The 19,844-nt window shown below is 43.2% G+C and overlaps 1 protein-coding gene across 1 annotated transcript; it reads left to right on the top strand.

The window, feature by feature from the left end:
- The first annotated feature begins 1,044 nt into the window (after positions 1-1,044).
- Positions 1,045-19,107, top strand: PSAT1 (phosphoserine aminotransferase 1). The gene is made up of 9 exons (XM_069777023.1): positions 1,045-1,177; positions 5,026-5,086; positions 6,294-6,363; positions 7,464-7,669; positions 9,296-9,468; positions 10,538-10,707; positions 14,346-14,474; positions 16,589-16,726; positions 17,353-19,107. The coding sequence occupies exons 1-9, from the start codon at positions 1,118-1,120 to the stop codon at positions 17,456-17,458; spliced, it is 1,113 nt and encodes a 370-aa protein (XP_069633124.1). The 5' UTR covers positions 1,045-1,117; the 3' UTR covers positions 17,459-19,107.
- Positions 19,108-19,844: the final 737 nt, after the last annotated feature.

The raw sequence follows: 19,844 nt of genomic DNA on the forward strand, positions 1-19,844 counted from the left end.
TGTTTTCAGTCATACTTAATGGCTTGTTTTGTCAAAGTTGATTTACTGCTACTGCCTTTAACTTCTGAAAACTGATTGTAAGGCAGTATGTCTCTCACTAAAACCATCAGAAGAAATTGGATGAGCTGAAGTCTTTCCTTCAGTTGCAACAGTTTAATTGTATTAACTCTATGTTTTCAGTGAACTTACACCAAGGTATCTGTGGAAAGACTAGTTTAGTATTTAGGGATGTTAGCTTAGGATTTGGCAGACCTCAAGGCAAGTCCCAGCTCTGCTATCCATTCCATGAAATTGATTTTCACAGCTCTCTTGTTTTTATTCCCTTTCTGTGAATTCCAAATGGCAATTTGCCTGCAATAGGCTGTTTGGGGAAGCAGTGCACAACACGCAGACACTTCTTGGATTAGAGAAGGCAGGGATCCTGCTCCTCTACGAGGAAAGAATTTTGCACAAAATAGGATGACATTTGGGTACTGTGAAACCACCTCTTTCCAGGTGAAGTATCAGCTGAAACGCACTGTAAGGACGGATTGCTGTTTTTTCATTTCTCATGCATTCGTACAGATTACTTTTGGAACAAGCGTCCCAGCTCCGCAGCAGCAACTGCACGGGGGAAAAACAACAGTGAAGTTACCGCAGGACACGCTGGCTTGCTGGCTTTCCCTCTTCCTACCTACCCGCCCACCCGCGGCTGCGTGTGCAACGAAGCCTCGGCAAGGCTGACGAGGTTTTCCAAATGCAAGGCACGTTTAAATCCCTTTCACCGCTCCGAGTCCTTCCCCGGCACCCACCCGTTTCGGCTTCCTTCGGTGAAGAACGCCGCCCGCCCCCCTCCTGCGGAAGGCGGACGCACCCCGGCCGGCGGCGGCGGCGGGGGCGGCGGGGGCGGGGCCGGGGCCGCCCCGCGCTCCTCAGCCCGATCGCGCTGCCTCCTCCCGGCCGCCCTCCCAACGGGCGGCCGGGGCGCTGCCAGGGGAGGGTGGGGCAAGGGGCGGGGCGGGCCGGCTGCAGCCCCGCCCCCTGGGTGTGTGTGGCAGGAGCCAATCGGCGGTCCGGCGGCGGGGGGTTTATAGTGGCGGTGGGTCGCCGGCTGCGGCGGGTGGGCGGCGGTCGCGTCATGGAGTGCGGGCGGCAGGTGGCGAACTTCGGGGCCGGGCCGGCGAAGCTGCCGCGCTCCGTGAGTAGGGGCCGGGGGGCCCTTCCCGGCGCGGGCCGGGGCTGGGGCATGGCGGAGGGCGGGGGGGGGGTGTCCGCCCGCCCCCGTCCGCCCGGCGCTAGCGCGGGGGGAGCGGCGCTGGTGGGGGCAGGCGGCTTTGCCCGCGGGCCGAGCGGGGCTCCCGGCCGGGCTGAGGCGGCTTTGCCCGCGGGCCGAGCGGGGCTCCCGGCCGGGCTGAGGCGGCTTTGCCCGCGGCAGGCGGCTTTGCCCGCGGGCCGAGCGGGGCTCCCGGCCGGGCTGAGGCGGCTTTGCCCGCGGCAGGCGGCTTTGCCCGCGGGCCGAGGGGGGCTCCCGGCCGGGCTGAGGCGGCTTTGCCCGCGGGCCGAGGGGGGCTCCCGGCCGGGCTGAGGCGGCTTTGCCCGCGGGCCGAGGGGGGCTCCCGGCCGGGCTGAGGCGGCTTTGCCCGCGGGCCGAGGGGGGCTCCCGGCCGGGCTGAGGCGGCTTTGCCCGCGGGCCGAGGGGGGCTCCCGGCCGGGCTGAGGCGGCTTTGCCCGCGGGCCGAGGGGGGCTCCCGGCCGGGCTGAGGCGGCTTTGCCCGCGGGCCGAGGGGGGCTCCCGGCCGGGCTGAGGCGGCTTTGCCCGCGGCAGGCGGCTTTGCCCGCGGGCCGAGGGGGGCTCCCGGCCGGGCTGAGGCGGCTTTGCCCGCGGGCCGAGGGGGGCTCCCGGCCGGGCTGAGGCGGCTTTGCCCGCGGGCCGAGGGGGGCTCCCGGCCGGGCTGAGGCGGCTTTGCCCGCGGGCCGAGGGGGGCTCCCGGCCGGGCTGAGGCGGCTTTGCCCGCGGGCCGAGGGGGGCTCCCGGCCGGGCTGAGGCGGCTTTGCCCGCGGGCCGAGGGGGGCTCCCGGCCGGGCTGAGGCGGCTTTGCCCGCGGGCCGAGGGGGGCTCCCGGCCGGGCTGAGGCGGCTTTGCCCGCGGGCCGAGGGGGGCTCCCGGCCGGGCTGAGGCGGCTTTGCCCGCGGCAGGCGGCTTTGCCCGCGGGCCGAGGGGGGCTCCCGGCCGGGCTGAGGCGGCTTTGCCCGCGGGCCGAGGGGGGCTCCCGGCCGGGCTGAGGCGGCTTTGCCCGCGGGCCGAGGGGGGCTCCCGGCCGGGCTGAGGCGGCTTTGCCCGCGGGCCGAGGGGGGCTCCCGGCCGGGCTGAGGCGGCTTTGCCCGCGGGCCGAGGGGGGCTCCCGGCCGGGCTGAGGCGGCTTTGCCCGCGGGCCGAGGGGGGCTCCCGGCCGGGCTGAGGCGGCTTTGCCCGCGGGCCGAGGGGGGCTCCCGGCCGGGCTGAGGCGGCTTTGCCCGCGGGCCGAGGGGGGCTCCCGGCCGGGCTGAGGCGGCTTTGCCCGCGGGCCGAGGGGGGCTCCCGGCCGGGCTGAGGCGGCTTTGCCCGCGGCAGGCGGCTTTGCCCGCGGGCCGAGGGGGGCTCCCGGCCGGGCTGAGGCGGCTTTGCCCGCGGGCCGAGGGGGGCTCCCGGCCGGGCTGAGGCGGCTTTGCCCGCGGGCCGAGGGGGGCTCCCGGCCGGGCTGAGGCGGCTTTGCCCGCGGGCCGAGGGGGGCTCCCGGCCGGGCTGAGGCGGCTTTGCCCGCGGGCCGAGGGGGGCTCCCGGCCGGGCTGAGGCGGCTTTGCCCGCGGGCCGAGGGGGGCTCCCGGCCGGGCTGAGGCGGCGGGGCAGCGGCGGGTGCCCGCCGGGCGTCGCGGCGCAGCGCGGTTCCGCCTCCCAGCCCGGCTGCCCGGGGGCGCTTCCGCGGGCGCCGGCGGCAAAGCGAGGGCTGGGGACGCTCGGGCAAGTAGCAGCGACAAGGATGAGCCGCGCGGGAGCGAAGCGTCCTTTCTTCTCCCCCTGCCCACCCGGTTCGGTGCCCTGGTCGGTTCGGCGTCCTGGCGGCGCGCCCCGGTGGGGTGTCGCGACTGCCCTCCCAGAGTTTTTTTCCGAATCTGACCCGATGTGGCCGTTCCTCGAGGGCTGGATCGCCTGTGGGATGGAAAGTAAGTTCTCGGATGCGCGAGGGCGGCTGTGTTGAGTACCTTATTTGTCAGCTGACAAATAACATGGTAATTCCCTGAGAAGTCTTTACTTAAAAAATGGTAACGAGCATAGAGGAGACTCAACCCTCCGGAAGGTTGCATCAGCAGCCATAGATTATCCAGCAACATATGGAGAGGGGGTGGTTTCTGCCAAATCGTACGCATATGACTTTCAACTTAAGAGTTACGTGTTGTGGAAACTTTTTTGTTCTCTTCTTAGTTTCCTTCATAGCTGGCTTTGTTATTTTATGTGTTGTTTCTTTATTCTTTAGGTAAACAAATTTGCCACACAGCAGCTTTTTTTTTTTCCTTTTCTTTCGCTCTTCTCGTGGAAATGTCCTTTGTAGATTATGCTGCAAAGAAATTTGTTGTTCCATCTTGAACCCTTGATTCCAAAAGGGGCTCTTATTAGAACTGCTGCAGTATCAAACTCTCCAACAGGGAGTACTGACAACTGGGTTTAGGGTTTGAGGAGAGCATAGCTGAACTCCAATATTATTAATCTGTTTTCCCCTCTTGAAAATGCAGTGCTCTTATATGGACTACTGTATCACAGTTGTTTCACCTTGATTGTGGGCTGATGCCACATATGAAGCGCTCGGACTCACTGAAGCAAGAAGGTGGATGGAGCTCTTTGGGGCTTTTATAAGGTGTATCATGAATGTCTATTTTAAGGCATGTGCAGGTTGTCAGATAAAGAATGTTTCTAACAGAACTGGATTTTATCAGGAGGTTTAACAAGCACTTTCTAATAGTCTGTGTGTTCCCTTTGACTTTTTGCCCCCTTTTCTGGCATGGGTAAGTTTGCACGTGAAACGTGGTCAAAACTTTACAATCTCTAATATCAAAAGCAGCGCAGTTGTTTCTGGTTGACCTCTTGGTGACCAGCTGTTACAGTCGACAGATACCCTGTCAGCAAGGTAGATTTCTTGTTCCTGCAACTGTCCAGAGCACGTGGTTTCTTGGCAGATCCTGGGGTGCATGCATACAGCATTTGTTTTGGTGGCTTTTCTACTAGGGCTCCCTCTCCTCCTGCTTTCTTTAGGAAGAACTAAGAACGTTCTGGCTCTCACACAAGAATTTACTGAAATCGGAAGCTGCTGATCCAATGGTTAGAATCTAATTCCACTTTGCTGATATTTGGGAGCTATGGGAGAAGAAAGAAGAATGGAAGGCTGAAGCAGTGGATTACCTGGCTAGGGCTTCTAGGAATGACCTGTGTTTTTTGGTTGTCTGAAAATTTTGCTTGATTTCTTTCTTAACTTTCAACAACGTAGAGAAGGCTCATCTTCAAAAAGTGCAGGACTTCATTCTATGAAACTAGGCCTTGTCCTGTTGAGCCAGTTTGAGGTATCCAATTCCCCAGTGTGATTTTTTTTTTTTCATTTTGTTTTCCTCAATACCTTGTGTTCGCCTATTTTCACAAGTCAAGTGAAAGAACACAGGGTGAAGGGGTGGGTATTTAAGATGCTTGATTAGAAAGAGTACATATACAAACATTAATGCGTTCCGTAAAAGGTTGGGAGCTCCACTCAACTCCTAGAAATCACTCTGAAATGTAGCTGTTGAAATAATAACTTAAAACATGGTCTCCACAACAAGTATATGATTTAATTATGCTATCTTATGAAAAGCCTTCAGCTACTAGATACAACGAAATTATATTGGTGGCTATACTTCTGCTAATCTCACTTGACAGGTGTCAGGTTATTGCAGCATGGAGCAGCTGGCATATGCTTGATGCATTAGTGACTCCAGATAGTGGAAAATTCCCTTAATTTATTTGTGTATTTTTTCTTTTGTTAGGTGTTATTAGAAGCACAGAAAGAACTGGTGGACTACAAAGGACTTGGTATAAGTGTTCTTGGTAAGACTTTAAAAATTCTCTATTTTTTCAGAATGTAGATGTTTAACCAAGTTGTTTAATGAGAGTTTTTGATCTTGGTATTTCAGCTCCTTTTCTCTTCTAATACCTTATTCTGGTAACATGTATGTCCAGAGACATATATTTCATACTGCTTTTCTACCATTCATCAGAAGACCATAAAATGATACATAGCCAGATGTTCAGTGATGCAAAACAAAGGACTAGAGACAAAAAAAAGATAACTAATCATATGTAAAACATTAGTACTTTTGGATCTTTGGGCAGGGGTGTGTGTGTATGTATGTGTGTGTATATATATGTAGGCAATATATAAAAAAAAATTTATATATATAAAATACTGTATACATTTACACATACTATACACAGATATACACATACTATACACGTGTGTGTATATATGTATGTAGGTACCATATATGGCATCTCATATACTATGTGGCAAATTGCTTCAGGTGTATTTGATGTATAGCGTCTTTCCCATTAGGAAGGCAGTGCTCTCCTGTCATGAGGAGGAGGTATCTCCTGTGCCATGTGAGTAGCTGACTGGCTTTTTAGCTGCAGTTGCATGAAAATTTTATGCAAGAAGATGGTCAGCATTTTACTAATCCTGGGAAACTGGTTGCTAAAAGTAGAATGTGCAGCAGTCTCTGCAGGATTAGGATTCATGTTTAAATTGTACCCTCTTGGAGATGGAAGAAAGCATATGGATTTAATGAAAGCAATTAGTATTAAGTGTCCTTTATGTTTAATTAGGATTACTGCATGAAGAAGTCTTGTTAAAAATAAAAGAACAAAACAACCCCCTGTACGTTACTCTATACTTGCTACAGATTTAGTAGCAGAGAAGATTCTTAGAGTGAGGAAAACTTACATCTTTCTAGGGAGTATTTTTTTCATGCAAATGTAGCTGTTCCTCGGTGTAGTAAGGTCATGTGGATGCCAAAAGTGAATGGACTGGATTTGCCTGGATCTGGACAAGACTGGGGGTATAAGTCTTGTGTAGGTATTTGGGAAGGCTCAGGAAAAAAAAAAAAAAAAAAACAACAAGGAGTTGGAACTGGGAACGGGAGCCTTCAGGCATTTTGGGCCTGTAGTGTAAAACGTTTAAAGCGTAACACAATTTTTAAACTGCATTCATGTATTATCATTTTGTTTCATGTTATTTCTACTTTTCTTTCCACCAAAGAAATGAGCCATCGAACCTCAGATTTCACAAAAATTTTGAATACAGCTGAAAATCTCATGCGTGAGTTGCTGTAAGTGAATTACTTCCTGCTTATTTTTATGTTATGCTTGTGCTAGTTGCACCAATAATGACTAATGTGGAGACCTTTCCTTGAAAGCACCTGTTTGTGTGTTTGTTTTTATGGTTTTTTTTTTTGTTTAGATACTGTGTCTGAGAGTAATAATCTTGGAAAGAACATTGGTCTTCTGTTCATTTTGATGCTGATTTGTTTGAGTATGACAAAGGGCTTTTATTAGGTTACAATACTTTTTGTGTGTCTACTATACACTGAGTAGTTGACTTTCCTCTGAAATTTTGATTTTTATCACCTTCATAGAATTAATGAAGGGCATAAGTGGAAACAATAGAAATCAGTTCTCGAGTAATGTACAGATCACCTCTATACTACTAATCAGTCTGATTTTATTAAGATAAGGTCTATGGATATGCTTTAGAATCACTGATCAGGAGCCGTTTTCCTATTTGTAGTGTGACACATTTTTAAAAATCTGACATAAATATATTGTGTCTGAGAATTAGTGTTCTCATCGTTAAAAATGTTGGTCATTTCATATAAAAGATTAATTCTGGCTGTGACTGGCTGTGAGTCATTGACAGAGGGGTTTTAATGAATAATTTCAGCAAGTGCTTTTTGTGACTGTATGAACAACTCCTTATGACACTTGCTTTGCATGTACAATTTACTATCTAGTTGCACTTTCAAACTGAAGGGTCTCAAAGCTGAATTCTGCTTTGAGTACTTTGTTGTGAAGTTCTTAGCCTGACAGAAAAGCTATGAAGCTAGCAATAGACAAAATTACAAGTGAGCATTAATTCTGCTGGAGTATCTTTCAAGTGTGTGTATACTCTACACCAGTAGAGCTACTCAGGAGTGAATTTGTTTAATGCTATCCAAGGCAGGAAAAAAGCTTATTTTCAGCAAATTTTTATCAGTAAAATGTATAGCATTAATCTTAATACTTAAGTTGTTAATGGGATTTGGTTTGACCTCTTGGCAAAGAGTCTTCTAAAATGACAGTGTTCTTCCTCAGTTGCTGTTAAATGCATGATATCGAGTAGTATGCATCATGTCTTCTGGGAATAATATAAATGGTTATGTCTTGCATGCAGAAATATACCAGAAAACTACAAAGTTCTTTTCCTCCAAGGAGGTGGATCTGGTCAGTTCAGTGCAGTCCCACTTAATCTTATTGGTTTAAAGGAGGGAAGACATGCAGATTATGTGGTTACTGGAGCTTGGTCAGCAAAAGCAGCTAAAGAAGCAGAGAAGTATGCCAAAGTGAATATTGTTCATCCAAAACTAGGAACCTATACAAGTAAGTTGATGATTACATCCATCCATGTGAATGCTTAGCTTTCTGAATTGCTTTAAAAATTGGTCTAACTCAGCTGTTGGGTTATTGAATGTTAATTAGAGCTGACTGCCCAGCAGTCAAAAGATTGCCTGCCACATCTCTCCATGTTCATCACTGGGAGATCTGTTAGATGACTTAACAGTCTCCACCAGAAAAGAATTGTGAAACTAGGCTGAGCAGATCCCAGAAAATAAGTGGCAAGAAGCAAATGTGTATCAGTAGGGAAATGGTCTGGGCTCTCTGATTTGTTGTTGTTATTTAACTGAGTTCTTAAGCTATTTGCAGGGATATTGCAAGGTATTTCAGTTTCAGGTACACTCAATAATGAGATTGCTCTGAAATTTAGAAGCATGTCTGGGATCTTAACCTTGTTGCCCCAGGAGATAGGAGACCTGCATTTTGTTACCTACTTTCAGGGGTTCCCAAATACTTATCTTCCCCATTCATGTGTCATAACAGGCAGTTGGCTCTGGAATAGAAGGGGCATTTTCAACTCTTGCTCTTGAAGCTTGTTATTGGATGTAACAATCTGAATGACCACAGTGCAGAAAGAAGAAAAGGTTAACTTTAATTGAGGCATTGGGAATTTTTGAGCGAGTCTGTTTCAAGAACATTTTAAGTGTGTAATCTGTCACTGGGTATACATAAATAATTCTTGGAAGTAGAGACACTTAAGTTCTGGTTTCTACTCCTGCTAGTCATGCTCACTTCTTTCCCTCTGGTCCAAATTGTAGCATTGAACTGGAAGGGTGACAACAGGAAAGATGAAGAATATCCCCATATGAGTTAGTATATTAACTGGTGATAAGGGCACTCACTTGGAAGATAAGTTTATAGCCTCTGAGGTGCAGGAAGGAACTGAACCTACAAATTCCCAGTCTAGGGGAGTGTATTCACCATTTGGCAGCTGAAGATAAGGGGAGAGGCAGTAAATAATGGTGGAGGCAATAGCAGCACTTCTTCTGCCTCATGTTTTGGAGGAGAGAAGAAAGGAAGAGCAACCATTTGTTCTACGCAAAACCTTTTCTGTGCTGTCAGGGCATGCCTGTATATTACCTGTTGACAAAGGAAATCTTAGTTTTGTAAATCAGTTGCCAGGCTTAAATGGGATGTAGGTAGATAACCTTGTGTTCAGCTTGGGCAAGAGTGAAAAGCTTCTGGGGATGCTCAGAAACACAGCTTTAGAGAACTTTGCCAGTGAGAATTTGGATGCTTCTGTGGTTCCAAAGGCACCAGGAGGATTCTTGGACCCAGCGCCTGAATTTCTCTGAAATGCTGTTTTGGACCCCTAAGGCAGTAGTTTGTAGTCTAGGATTGCAAACTTGATGAAAATACCTTCAGGAATTAAGTGCTGAAAACCAGAAGAGTGTTTGCAAGCTTAATGATGGCTTACCACAGAATTTTGGGAATGCACTGGTGTTGTTTCCTTTGCAGTTAATTTATATCTTCCTGGTAACAAGCTAATTAATACTTTATATGGCAAAATTGTTATGGGTTTGCACTTAAGTCCTGTGTTCAAGTACAATTGCATACCAGGAAAATTACTTGTCTCCAGTGACCTTTGGTTTTCTTTTTTGTCTGTCTCAGACATTCCTGACCCAAGCACTTGGAATCTTAATCCAGATGCGTCTTATGTCTATTACTGTGCTAATGAGACTGTTCATGGTGTGGAGTTTGACTTTGTACCTGATGTCAAAGGGACAGTCTTGGTTTGTGATATGTCATCAAACTTCCTGTCCAGACCTGTGGATGTTTCCAAGGTACAGTATTGGACACAGTGGCTGCACAAAGAATTTTCAAGCTTGAATGCATATAATTAGGCACTTCGAAATGTCTGGATGGCCAGACCTGAGGAGCAGTGAAATTAAGGAAATCATATTTTGTTAATTGGGTATCTGATGGTGGATACAAATGTTGAAATTTAAAGTTTGACATCTATCTGTTGTCCTTTTTTTTTTTCCAGTAAAATCATATTGAAATATGTTGAAATTATTCATGTTCATAGCTGTCTAAGATTATTTGTCTACTGTGTGGTCTTCACTGATGCTGTAGCTGAAAAAGATATCTGCTGAATCATATTTAGTCTGTAGATAGTGTATATGGCTATAGCAGGGTACTGTGAATCAGAATTTTTGATCCTGCCTCTTACATGGAAAATCTGTAACCTGTTTTAAGCTGCTAAAGCTTCCTGTGCCTCGCAGTTACTGTGTCTGCTTCATAGATAATACAGAGGCAGAACACAGTACTTGCTCATGTTTGTAAAGTGTGTTATGAATGGGAAGTGCTACTGACTAGTGGAATAGCGTGTTTGACCTTTCTTATCTGTGTGTAGCAAAAAGAAGGGGCAACTGTTAGTGTATTCATCTTGGCCTTTCCTGATCTGCCTCTTTGAACAGGTGGATTATATGATCTCTGTTCTGAAATACCAGACTGGTTAAAAAAACTGTAATGTATGTATGAATTTATTTTTAGTAAATTTGCTTGGAATAGTGTGAAATTGGGACAGACTGCCTTGAGCATTATTTGTGACTACTAAATAAACACTTAGCAAATCATTGGGAAATTTGTTGTGATGTTCTTCGTCAGCTGAATCAAGATACATGGTTCTGGTAATAGATGTACATGGGATAACAACTGTAGCTATAAGTGCACTTCGAAATCAGACCTTCTAACTCTTCTTTGACTACAACTTGCTTATTTTTGACACATTCTCCAACCTGTTCAGCTGAGTTGTATGCCTGTTGTATGGTGATATTGATGTATTACTCAGTTATAAGACCTGCTAGTGAATGCATGTAGTAACTCCTTCTTTTCTTCTTCCTGTTAAAGTTTGGCGTAATTTTTGCTGGTGCTCAGAAGAATATTGGCTGTGCTGGAGTTACTGTTGTAATAGTACGTGAGGACTTGCTGGGATTTGCACTGAAAGAATGTCCTGTAGTGCTGGATTACAAAACACAAGCAATGAATGGCTCCTTGTATAACACTCCACCATGCTACAGGTATTTACCCTGCTATTTAATCGCTCTTATTCAGAAAGCTTCTGCACTGCCATCTGCTGCTCTTACCGAGAAAAGTTTCAGAAGTTGAGTGCCTTCAAGTCACTGATACGTTGGTGTGTTTTGCATGATTCCTGTAAAAACATGGGAAGTGTCCAGCCAAGAGACTGTAGTAGGCTTTGAGGTTGCCTAGTGGGACTCAGCCATAAAGGACAGTATTTTTAGAAGTAAATATTGTATGTTGTAATTCCATTGTAGAAGTTTCAGGATCCAGTTCTGACTTAGGTGAACGCAGCTCTAGCCAATTCAGTAGTGATGCTTCTATCATTGCAAGTAGGTATTCTGGCACTTAGTCTTGCTTCTTGAACACTTAGTACAGATTTGATTTAATTTCTTCCTGAGGTTGTTTTCGGCATTTGAACCTCCAGATCCCTATTGATTTTCTTTGCTGGAAAATAGTAAATATTATTGTTATTAAAGGTTTTAATAATATAAAATATTACAAGGCTATGTATTACTTTTAATTTTTTAATGTTTTTTTTGTTCTAGCTACCTCATTTACTACTGTCAGTTTTGAAATGAAACTGTAAAAGAATTTTTTTAAAAGGCATTTTAATCATTGCTTTCTTTTATTCTCTAGTATAACTTTCGATATTTCTTTGAGTACCACCTCAGTGTCTGACTTGACACATCCAAAAATAAAATTGGTCTAGCTTCATAATCATTGCTAGCAATCAGGATCATAAAACTGGCATGTACCTGGTGATTTCATGTATGCAAGAAGCAGAACAGACTACAGCTTGCTCTTTTAAAATTACTATCTGCTAACTTTTGATAGCTAGTGAAGTAATGTTTTGCTACTGGCATATTTAGGTGTTGAGCCAGTAGTGTCTACTCATTCTTAATCTGGAGCATTTTTATACCAATGTCTACTAAAATAATTATTTAAAAAAAAGAAAATCTTGAAACTAGGTATCCTTTTTTTCCCAGAAGTTTTTTAAATTACTTTGAAAATAATGATTTGTACTTTCAAAGAAAGATAAGATTTCCCTTTGATTCAGATAATTTGATAATGTAATCTTTTATTGATGTTTAATCTCAGTTCTTACAGCTTTTTTGTACATGCCAGAATCTGCAAAGTTAAGTTCCCTAATGATGTCCAGCAGATATTAAATGCACTGTACAGGCATAAAGTACAGTGATTCCTGTGTATAAAGCCTACCTTAATGTCATCACTTACTTAAATTCAGTAGACTTTTAAGTGATACTAATTGTATCTCTGAATCTGCTGATTCTCACTATGGGGTGTGCTATTGCAATGACATAGGGGCACTTAATTTATCAAAAGAACAGTAAATCTTGTGAGCATATGTTTATTCCAGATTTTACAATGCCCAACTAGTTTTCCCAAGGAGCGTGCATACTGTAGAGTAGTGCTGTAATGATGTACTCTTGCTGTCAGCCCGTCTGCCCTATTGGCTGGGTCCACCCAGTATCCTTAGGGCTGCTCCTAAGACAAGAATTAACCTTACAATGTTGCCATATTTTTGTCGTTTTTCTGATTGTAGCTTTGTAATGTGGGCTGTATGTGTGTCTTTTTTTCCCAGTAATTGATAAAGCCTCTATTTCATAACCGATTATTTTCCTGACTGCCAAGTCACACATACTGTTTTGGACACTGTGTACTTGCACATGCCAGGTTTTAAATCCAGCCATTCATGTTTTCCAAGTACAAAGCTATTTCCATTTGAAAAACCAAAGTTCCACTTAATCTCAGCACTTGAACACAGTGTTGCTCCTCTGGTTTGAAAAGCAAAACAAATTAAATTCTGCATCTTTATTTTAGCCACTGCAGAGAACTTCTGAAAAGAAAGTGCTGCTTTAGCTTAACTCGGTATCTGTCAGTAACATTAACAGGGTAGTGGGAGATTAAGGGAGCTGAAAATAAAGTTCTGTTCACTGCCTTGCCAGATTTCACTTCATGCTGCAGACCCACATTGGAGTATGCTCCAGAATCCAGAATGTAACACAGACTGAAATGTTGGCAGGGTGCACATCTGTTTGGCTTGCCTCTAAATGCCTGCTCCAGTTTTTGTTAGGAACTGGCAAAGCTTCTTAGTTCAATTTTTCTCTACTCTCTTCCTCGCGCTCTCTAGTGGTTTGCTGGCAAACAAGCAGGAAATGTTAACTGAATTTGCAAAAGCTACTTCAGCAGGATGTTAAATTAAATTAAGGTGATGCTAATGGCTTTAACCTCTTGGCACTCAGAGCTCGACTCTTTGACCCTAATATCCTTTGCTAAAATTAACAATGAATTTGCTATAAAAATCTCATTTCCAAGCTCCAGAATGCATTTTGCATTTAAAATTGCTCCAGAAACATTATTTTGACTGAGATGAAAGACGGATAAAAGACTTCACCTGGCTGGGGTTTGTGGATGACTCTAAGGCTGACTTCTTTAAACTTTACTTGTCCAAAAATTTTCACTCAAGGAAGTGAGGGCAAGAGGTTAATGTGGCCCTATATATTAGGCAAGGTCATAGGCTATACTTCACTTAAATCCTTTACACTGGGGTAGTTGACAGCGTTCTGTCATAAATGTGGCAAGATTGTGATCTCAAAGCTGTAAGGTGCTTTGCATAAAAGGCAATCTGTAACCTCAGTTATTCTGCGGTCCTTCTGCAGTGTTCAAAGATTTGATGCTGGCATCCCCTGAGAAAGTAGCAAAGTTTAAAACAACCTACTGCTAGATTTGTGTTAGGGAAACTTGTAGGGTACTGTTCTTTGAGCGTGCCCTTGGAATCTGTAATGAAGGGATTAAAAAAAGCAAACTTGTTGGAAATATGCCATGAAAACTTGTGAACAGTTTTTTATGTAAAGTGGTGTAGTCGTGGGAAATGCCTGAACTTGAACAAGCTGAGTTTTGTAGCAAAAGCACAAAGGCAAAAGGCCTCAGGGATTTTTTTATGTTGCACTTAGTAACTAGCATTGAAATACTTGGTCCCAAGCCATGTGATGCCAGTAGGCTTCCAGATTTTACGTAGAACTTGAATGGTAATAACTAAGTGTGATACATCATTATTTGTTTCGCTAAACTTCACTGTTGGTGTGGGCAAATGTGTTTTTTTTGACATAAATGGGATTATAGTTTTTATTTTTAACATTTGTGAAAATGTGATTAGATTTCTGGCATTATTAATGTACATACATTTGAGATTCACCCCTGTATCTTTGCTAGAGCAGCTTCACAGTGTGGATGCTACTAACTTTTGTGCTAACTCTTTCTGGGACTTGACAGACAGTTGTGTGTTCAGTGAACTGTTAGTCCACGCAGCATGTCTGGGGATGTCCTTGGTAGCCCTGCAGGACTGCAGGAAATCTGCAGGACTTGTCCTTCTGTGGTGCAAAGGATTAAGTTTGGTCCAACAGATTTGTGTAGCATTTAAATTTCAGGATATTTCATCTGTGTCCAAAAAACATTGCCTGCTTAGAATTGTCATAATTTGTAAAATAGTCCAGATTCTGAGTTGTTAACCACCCTAAAACCAAACATAACATTTTGTATCTGAAACATGTTGTGAACTCTTAAACAGAACTTTTTTTTAATAAACTGACTGAAAAATGTTTTTTTCCTCTTGCAGTATTTATATCATGGGATTAGTACTGGAATGGATAAAGAATAATGGTGGAGCTGCAGCTATGGATAAACTTAGTTTAATCAAATCACGAATGATTTATGACATTATAGACAAATCTAATGGATTCTATGTGTAAGTTGCTGTGTTTTTCTCCTTGGTTTCAATACTTGTTGCAGAGCCAAACATATTCATAACTTAAGAGTCTGATTGCAGCTTATTTTTTAAGTTACCTTTTCAGTATATAGAAATTTTGAGGAATCCTACAGGAAATATTTATGCAAACCATTCACTTGATAACTATCCAAGGATGAATCTCATTCCAGTAGGAAGTTATTTCAAGTTATCCTGTATAGATCAGTTGTGAAGCACATTAATATTAATAAAATGCAGGAGCCTAGGAGAAAAGTATACAAAAACCAGATATGCAGATTCTGGGTTTGTATGCTTACTGAATCTCTTGGGGAAATACAGCCCAAAACAGAGAAGGTGGCTTGTAAGAAATTGTAGAGACTAATTCTGCATCATATTCTTCATACCATCTCTTTCAGTAGTCACACTCTGCTTTTTCTCTGTCAAGGAGAGCATTTTTACTAGGCTGTGTTAAGTTCTGAAACACTTTCTGAAATAGGAGGAAGATCAGACCTAGATGTAATAAAAATGTAATACATTTCTTTATGTATGGTTTTTTTCTTCAATTTTTTTGAAGGTTTTCCAAAGCATGTTTAACTCTCTGATTTTTACATGCTGTTGCAAGGCATTTTTGAGCTCACAAGACCCAGAATATGTATAGTTAAAAGCTGATGTTGTAATTCGGAATAATTCTAATATTCACCAAGCTCAAAAACTAGTAATTGACTATGAAACTGCAAAATACTTTCCTTTAGTAAAAAATCAACAGTTTTGGGACCTAATTAACTTTCAAGTCAAAGTTAGGATAGGGCAAATTAAATTTGGATTTTAAATTAAAGCTGGCTGCAACCTTAATTGGCAGGGGTATGGTTTCATCATAATATTGAATACATTCTGCTTATCCATTTAGTTAATGAGAACAGCTTTGCCTTTAGCATTGTCATGATCAGGATTGTGATCCTACTCTACTGAAATCCTGAGGGTTTTTCATAAACCTCAGTAAGCAAATGAAGCCTTGAAAAAACATTTTGTGACAAATAGAAATCTGTTTCTGGCAAGCTGGTCTGTAAGGCTGTGAGTGGGAAATGCAATGCAGATGGGATGGTAAATAGTCAATTGGGAAGGCAAAGCAAGCTTCACTAACTGAGCTGTATGCATCTTACTAAGTAATACAGTTAAGACTTTTTTTTTTTATTGTATCTATGACTAAAAGGAAGACCTATTTGAAGCTGCCTTCTGAGCTGTAATGTGCCACCTAATCTGTGGCATGCTTCACTGGGTAAGCAGTATGGCAAGCCATTTAGCAAATGGAGACTTTTTTCCACAAAGTGCTGTGTGCCATTTGCAGTTTGCTTTCCAAAGTCTGTGCACTGAGTAATGTCAGATTGCCTAGTAGCAACTGGATTTTCTAAAAACTATAGCGTAGTTACGGCTATTCAGATGTGGGAATGCTTACAAGCACAGGCCTTTTTGAAGAGTGTTTTCCTGGTTGCATCTGAAGCAGAAAATTTGCATTGGCAGATACAATGATTGATCTTTTTCTCTTCATAATGGAGACATCTGTACAAAGGAATGAGGGAGGAACTGAAAAAGAATGATATCCATTCTTTGTCAAATAGAATAATAATAGGTATGAAATTTACATGTACTTTGTAAGAACTTATTCCTAATGAATCCCTGCAAGAATCTACATCACATAAAAATTAAGTGTGTCAGTCTTTGAAGATAAAGAGAAGAAACTGCTTGAGACTTAAAGTTCACTGTGACTAACTTCACTTACCCTAGGGAATGTAACTGAGGCTGTCATGGGTGGAGGGGTGTTTTTTTATTATATCTTTTTTAAATTGGGTCTTTTTACAAACCTCTTGTGCATTCCTCTCTGGCAATTTTGAGTATGTCAGGAAGGGTTAATAAGCATTCTACTTACTGTTTCCATTGTTATACTTGGTTAAAAAAGGAAGGCTGCTTTCTTTCATAGAAGTAATGACCTTTTCAGCCACGGAGGAATGACTTCGGTGCTAAACAGATGCAATTATTCACTTTCTGAAATTATGTATAGCTTAATATTTAAATTTAGCACAAAATGGGTTAATCATTACATTCTGCAACTTTTCTAGATGTCCAGTGGAGAAAAAGAACCGAAGCAGAATGAATGTTCCTTTCCGTATTGGCAGTATCAAGGGTGATGAAGTGCTGGAAAAGAAATTTCTTGAGAAAGCTGTGGAACTTAACATGATATCTCTGAAAGGGCATCGGTATGTATTAATTGGATGAATCTTTCCTGTGCAGAATAAAATTACTGCAGTGATACAGCAGCAGGCACTCTGCGTTGACTTACCAGCCTTTCTCACTCACAGGCTGTTCCTCATATTGATTTGGCATCAGTTGGGAATAGCAGTCTAGAGGCTAATCAAAGACTGCTGGTGGCTCAACTACTGCTTAGGTGTGGTGGGGCTCAGAGAGCTTTCTCCTTAATTCTGCTTCCTTCTCCAATTTGGTAAATCTGGCTCTGTGCAAATGTCAGAGAAGGTGACTCTTAAGGTCAGATTCTGTCACTGTATAAAGCCTTTCATTACACGGCTTGTTTACCTGGTTGCAAGAAAACCTTCCTATGTTCAGTGGTGTTTGTGGGATTAAAAAAGGCAGCTTTTTGATTTCACAGGGCTACAGTGTTGGAGCGGTAAATAACTAATAAATACTGAGTTTCTCTAGACTGCATGGTTGCCTTGAAGAATTAATGTTGCTTCTCATTCACATAAAATGTGAATTTTATCCCTTTGGAGTAGGGGTAGGTTTAAATGCCTGCGAACATTATTAATCTCTTTTTTAGAATTTACGAAACCTTTCTATTTTTTTTTCTCCCCTTCTCTTTTCAATTCAGATCTGTGGGAGGAATCCGTGCCTCTTTATATAATGCAGTGACCGTAGAAGATGTTCAGAAGCTTGCAACGTTCATGAGAAGCTTCATGCAGATGCATCAGTCATAAAAGCCCATGGGTTAGAGCCATGCTGAACATCTATGAAATAAAAGCTGAAGGGTTTGAAAGTTACTGTGGTACTGCACAGCTGTAGTGCACAAGTTATGTTTTGTTTTGATTCTTGTAGCTATTTTAGTTAACTGCATGGGATTGAGGCCCAATCTTGCAATGACTTGGCAGCCTTGGGGCTTCACTGAAGGTGAAGATCCCCAGACTGATCAAGATTGGCTCCAAAATTTGCAAAACAGTATTCTTAATGTGTAGTTAAAACATGAGTAGCATTGTAAGATGCTATAGATCTGAGTCTGTTTCTTGCTTCTCGTCACAAATGACTTCTTCAGCAATGACTTGTTTTCACTAAACTTCAGGAGGCAAAAGTTGTCATAAGCTTTCTGTAATGCTTTACAAATACTCTGTGACTGCACAGTGAAGCTAGAACTAATGTTAAGTGTTCTCTAAGGACATCTAGTTTATCAGATATATTCCAACAGTGTACCACCAGCAAGGATATCTAATTGGTTTATCGGATATATTCCAACAGTATACCACCAGCAGTATTTAGGAATTAATGTTTCTTCCTAATTTGAGGACATTGCCTTTAGACTTCTGTTCCCGTGCTTGAAGTCCTATCACAACAGTTCCGTGTAGCAATACCCATTGTGGTTAAAATCTGTAGGACTGGGCCTTTTTTCATATTTATCATTTATTGGTTTAAAGCTAAGATGCATGAGTTTGTTATTAAATCAATTTATAAGATGTTGTTTATTTCTCATATACATTTTGTATATTAAACTTCCCTAGGTTATTAATTTTATATTCTTTTTTTGGAGTGCGCATATTTGCTCCTGCCAAAAACTTGTTTTTAATTTGTTAACCTTGTGCCAAACTGAATTGCTGTATTCCGCTCAATGGATCTGTGACTTTCTCTGCACTGACTTCCTAGCCCAAAGTGCAGCAGACTTCCTTGTCTGGTGCTTCTTAAATGTATTCCCTCTCTAATTGCTCCAGTATTTTCTCTGCCTTTTCATTGCTTCAGTTCTGTAGCCTTTTGTACGTAGCCTTTTGTATTGCTTTGCCCAGCTGGAGTAAATGGAAGTCTTGACTTCTGCCTTTTTCGTGATGCTACATCACACTTCTGATCCAACTTTCTCACTTGATCCTTCTGGCTTATTCCAGACTTTGATTACTCTGCGCTAGAGAAGGAACTGTGGTTATGCAAAGATCTTCAGAAGATCTTCTGTTATAGTACCCTTGAGTTACTTTCCTTCTCAGCTTGTGAATTTACTGCCTATGACTGTATATTAACACTAGCCTCCTATTTTGACTGTGTAGAAGCTACCTGCTAGTATCATAGTGTTTAGCATTACTGTGGCTGGTTTCAGACTGTAAACACTTTGGTACAAGATTGGGACTTTTTGATTTTTTTAGGTAACACCAGTACAGTGTTAACAGTTTAATAATGATAATGATGGACTGACTGTCCCTTTCTTGGTGCTCACAGCAAGTCAGTGGAGTTGTGCTAGGGTTGAGTTACATTCCTCTCTGAAAAGTCATCATTTTATGACTACTGTTCTGAGATTTTTGTGAACTTAGTGTATCTCAAAGTAATTAAACAAATCGGATGAAGAAAATAAAACTTAATCACAGCATGCCATGAAGTACAAATGTGTCTGATGCTTTTGTTTTTGTCACTTCCAGGGTGTGAAGTCATGCATAATGTGTGTTAGAATTTTAGATTCCAGTATCATCCTTTTTCCTAAAAAGCAAGCATCCCTCATTTATGTTTTATTTCTTTCTGAAAATAGGCTTTACTACAACTAGTATGGGAACAAGAGTAGTATTATGAGAAGGCTTTGAGAACACTTTTTTGCCCTGGTAATTGTGAAGATCTAATTCAGGTTCCATATTAAGCTTTTTAACTTTCTAAAATTCTACTTCCTCCAAATTTCCTGTACTTGTTTTAAACAGTAGCTGTGGCTTATATCTCCTTCCAAAAGTGTGTAAACCTTTCTATTTTTTAATAGCCTTGCATTCCTCTTAGCAGGTATGCTTTTACATGTGATTACAAAAGAGCTTGCACTGCTGTATGCAGCCAATCCATGAACCCCACAGGGAACCTCTTCGCTGCTTCTGAATTGTGCCTAGCATCTTGTCAATTAAAGACTTTTTTTTTACCCAGAAAGGCAAAAATCATGTGAAGGCAAAATGCAGAGTGAAGACTGTATTAGCAAGGAGTGATTGACTGAATATCATGTGAGGGGGGTGCAGGAATGCTGGGAAGACTGGAGCATGTGCCTCATGAATTAGTTACTTGAGATTTTTCAGACTCACATATGCAACAGTTCTACCATTCCAAGCTGCATCCCTGAAAAATGTAATCAGGGTATTGAGCCAT

Source organism: Haliaeetus albicilla, chromosome Z (genome assembly GCF_947461875.1).
Source record: "Haliaeetus albicilla chromosome Z, bHalAlb1.1, whole genome shotgun sequence".
NCBI classification, from domain to species: Eukaryota; Metazoa; Chordata; class Aves; order Accipitriformes; family Accipitridae; genus Haliaeetus; species Haliaeetus albicilla.

What these genes read in the sequence shown, in the direction of transcription:
- PSAT1 (XM_069777023.1), top strand. Translation starts at nt 1,118, where the DNA reads ATGGAGTGCGGGCGGCAGGTGGCGAACTTCGGGGCCGGGCCGGCGAAG. An exon ending in CGGCGAAGCTGCCGCGCTCC is followed by an intron (nt 1,178 to 5,025) that starts GTGAGTAGGGGC and finishes TTCTTTTGTTAG; the next exon opens with GTGTTATTAGAAGCACAGAA. An exon ending in GACCTGTGGATGTTTCCAAG is followed by an intron (nt 9,469 to 10,537) that starts GTACAGTATTGG and finishes TTCCTGTTAAAG; the next exon opens with TTTGGCGTAATTTTTGCTGG.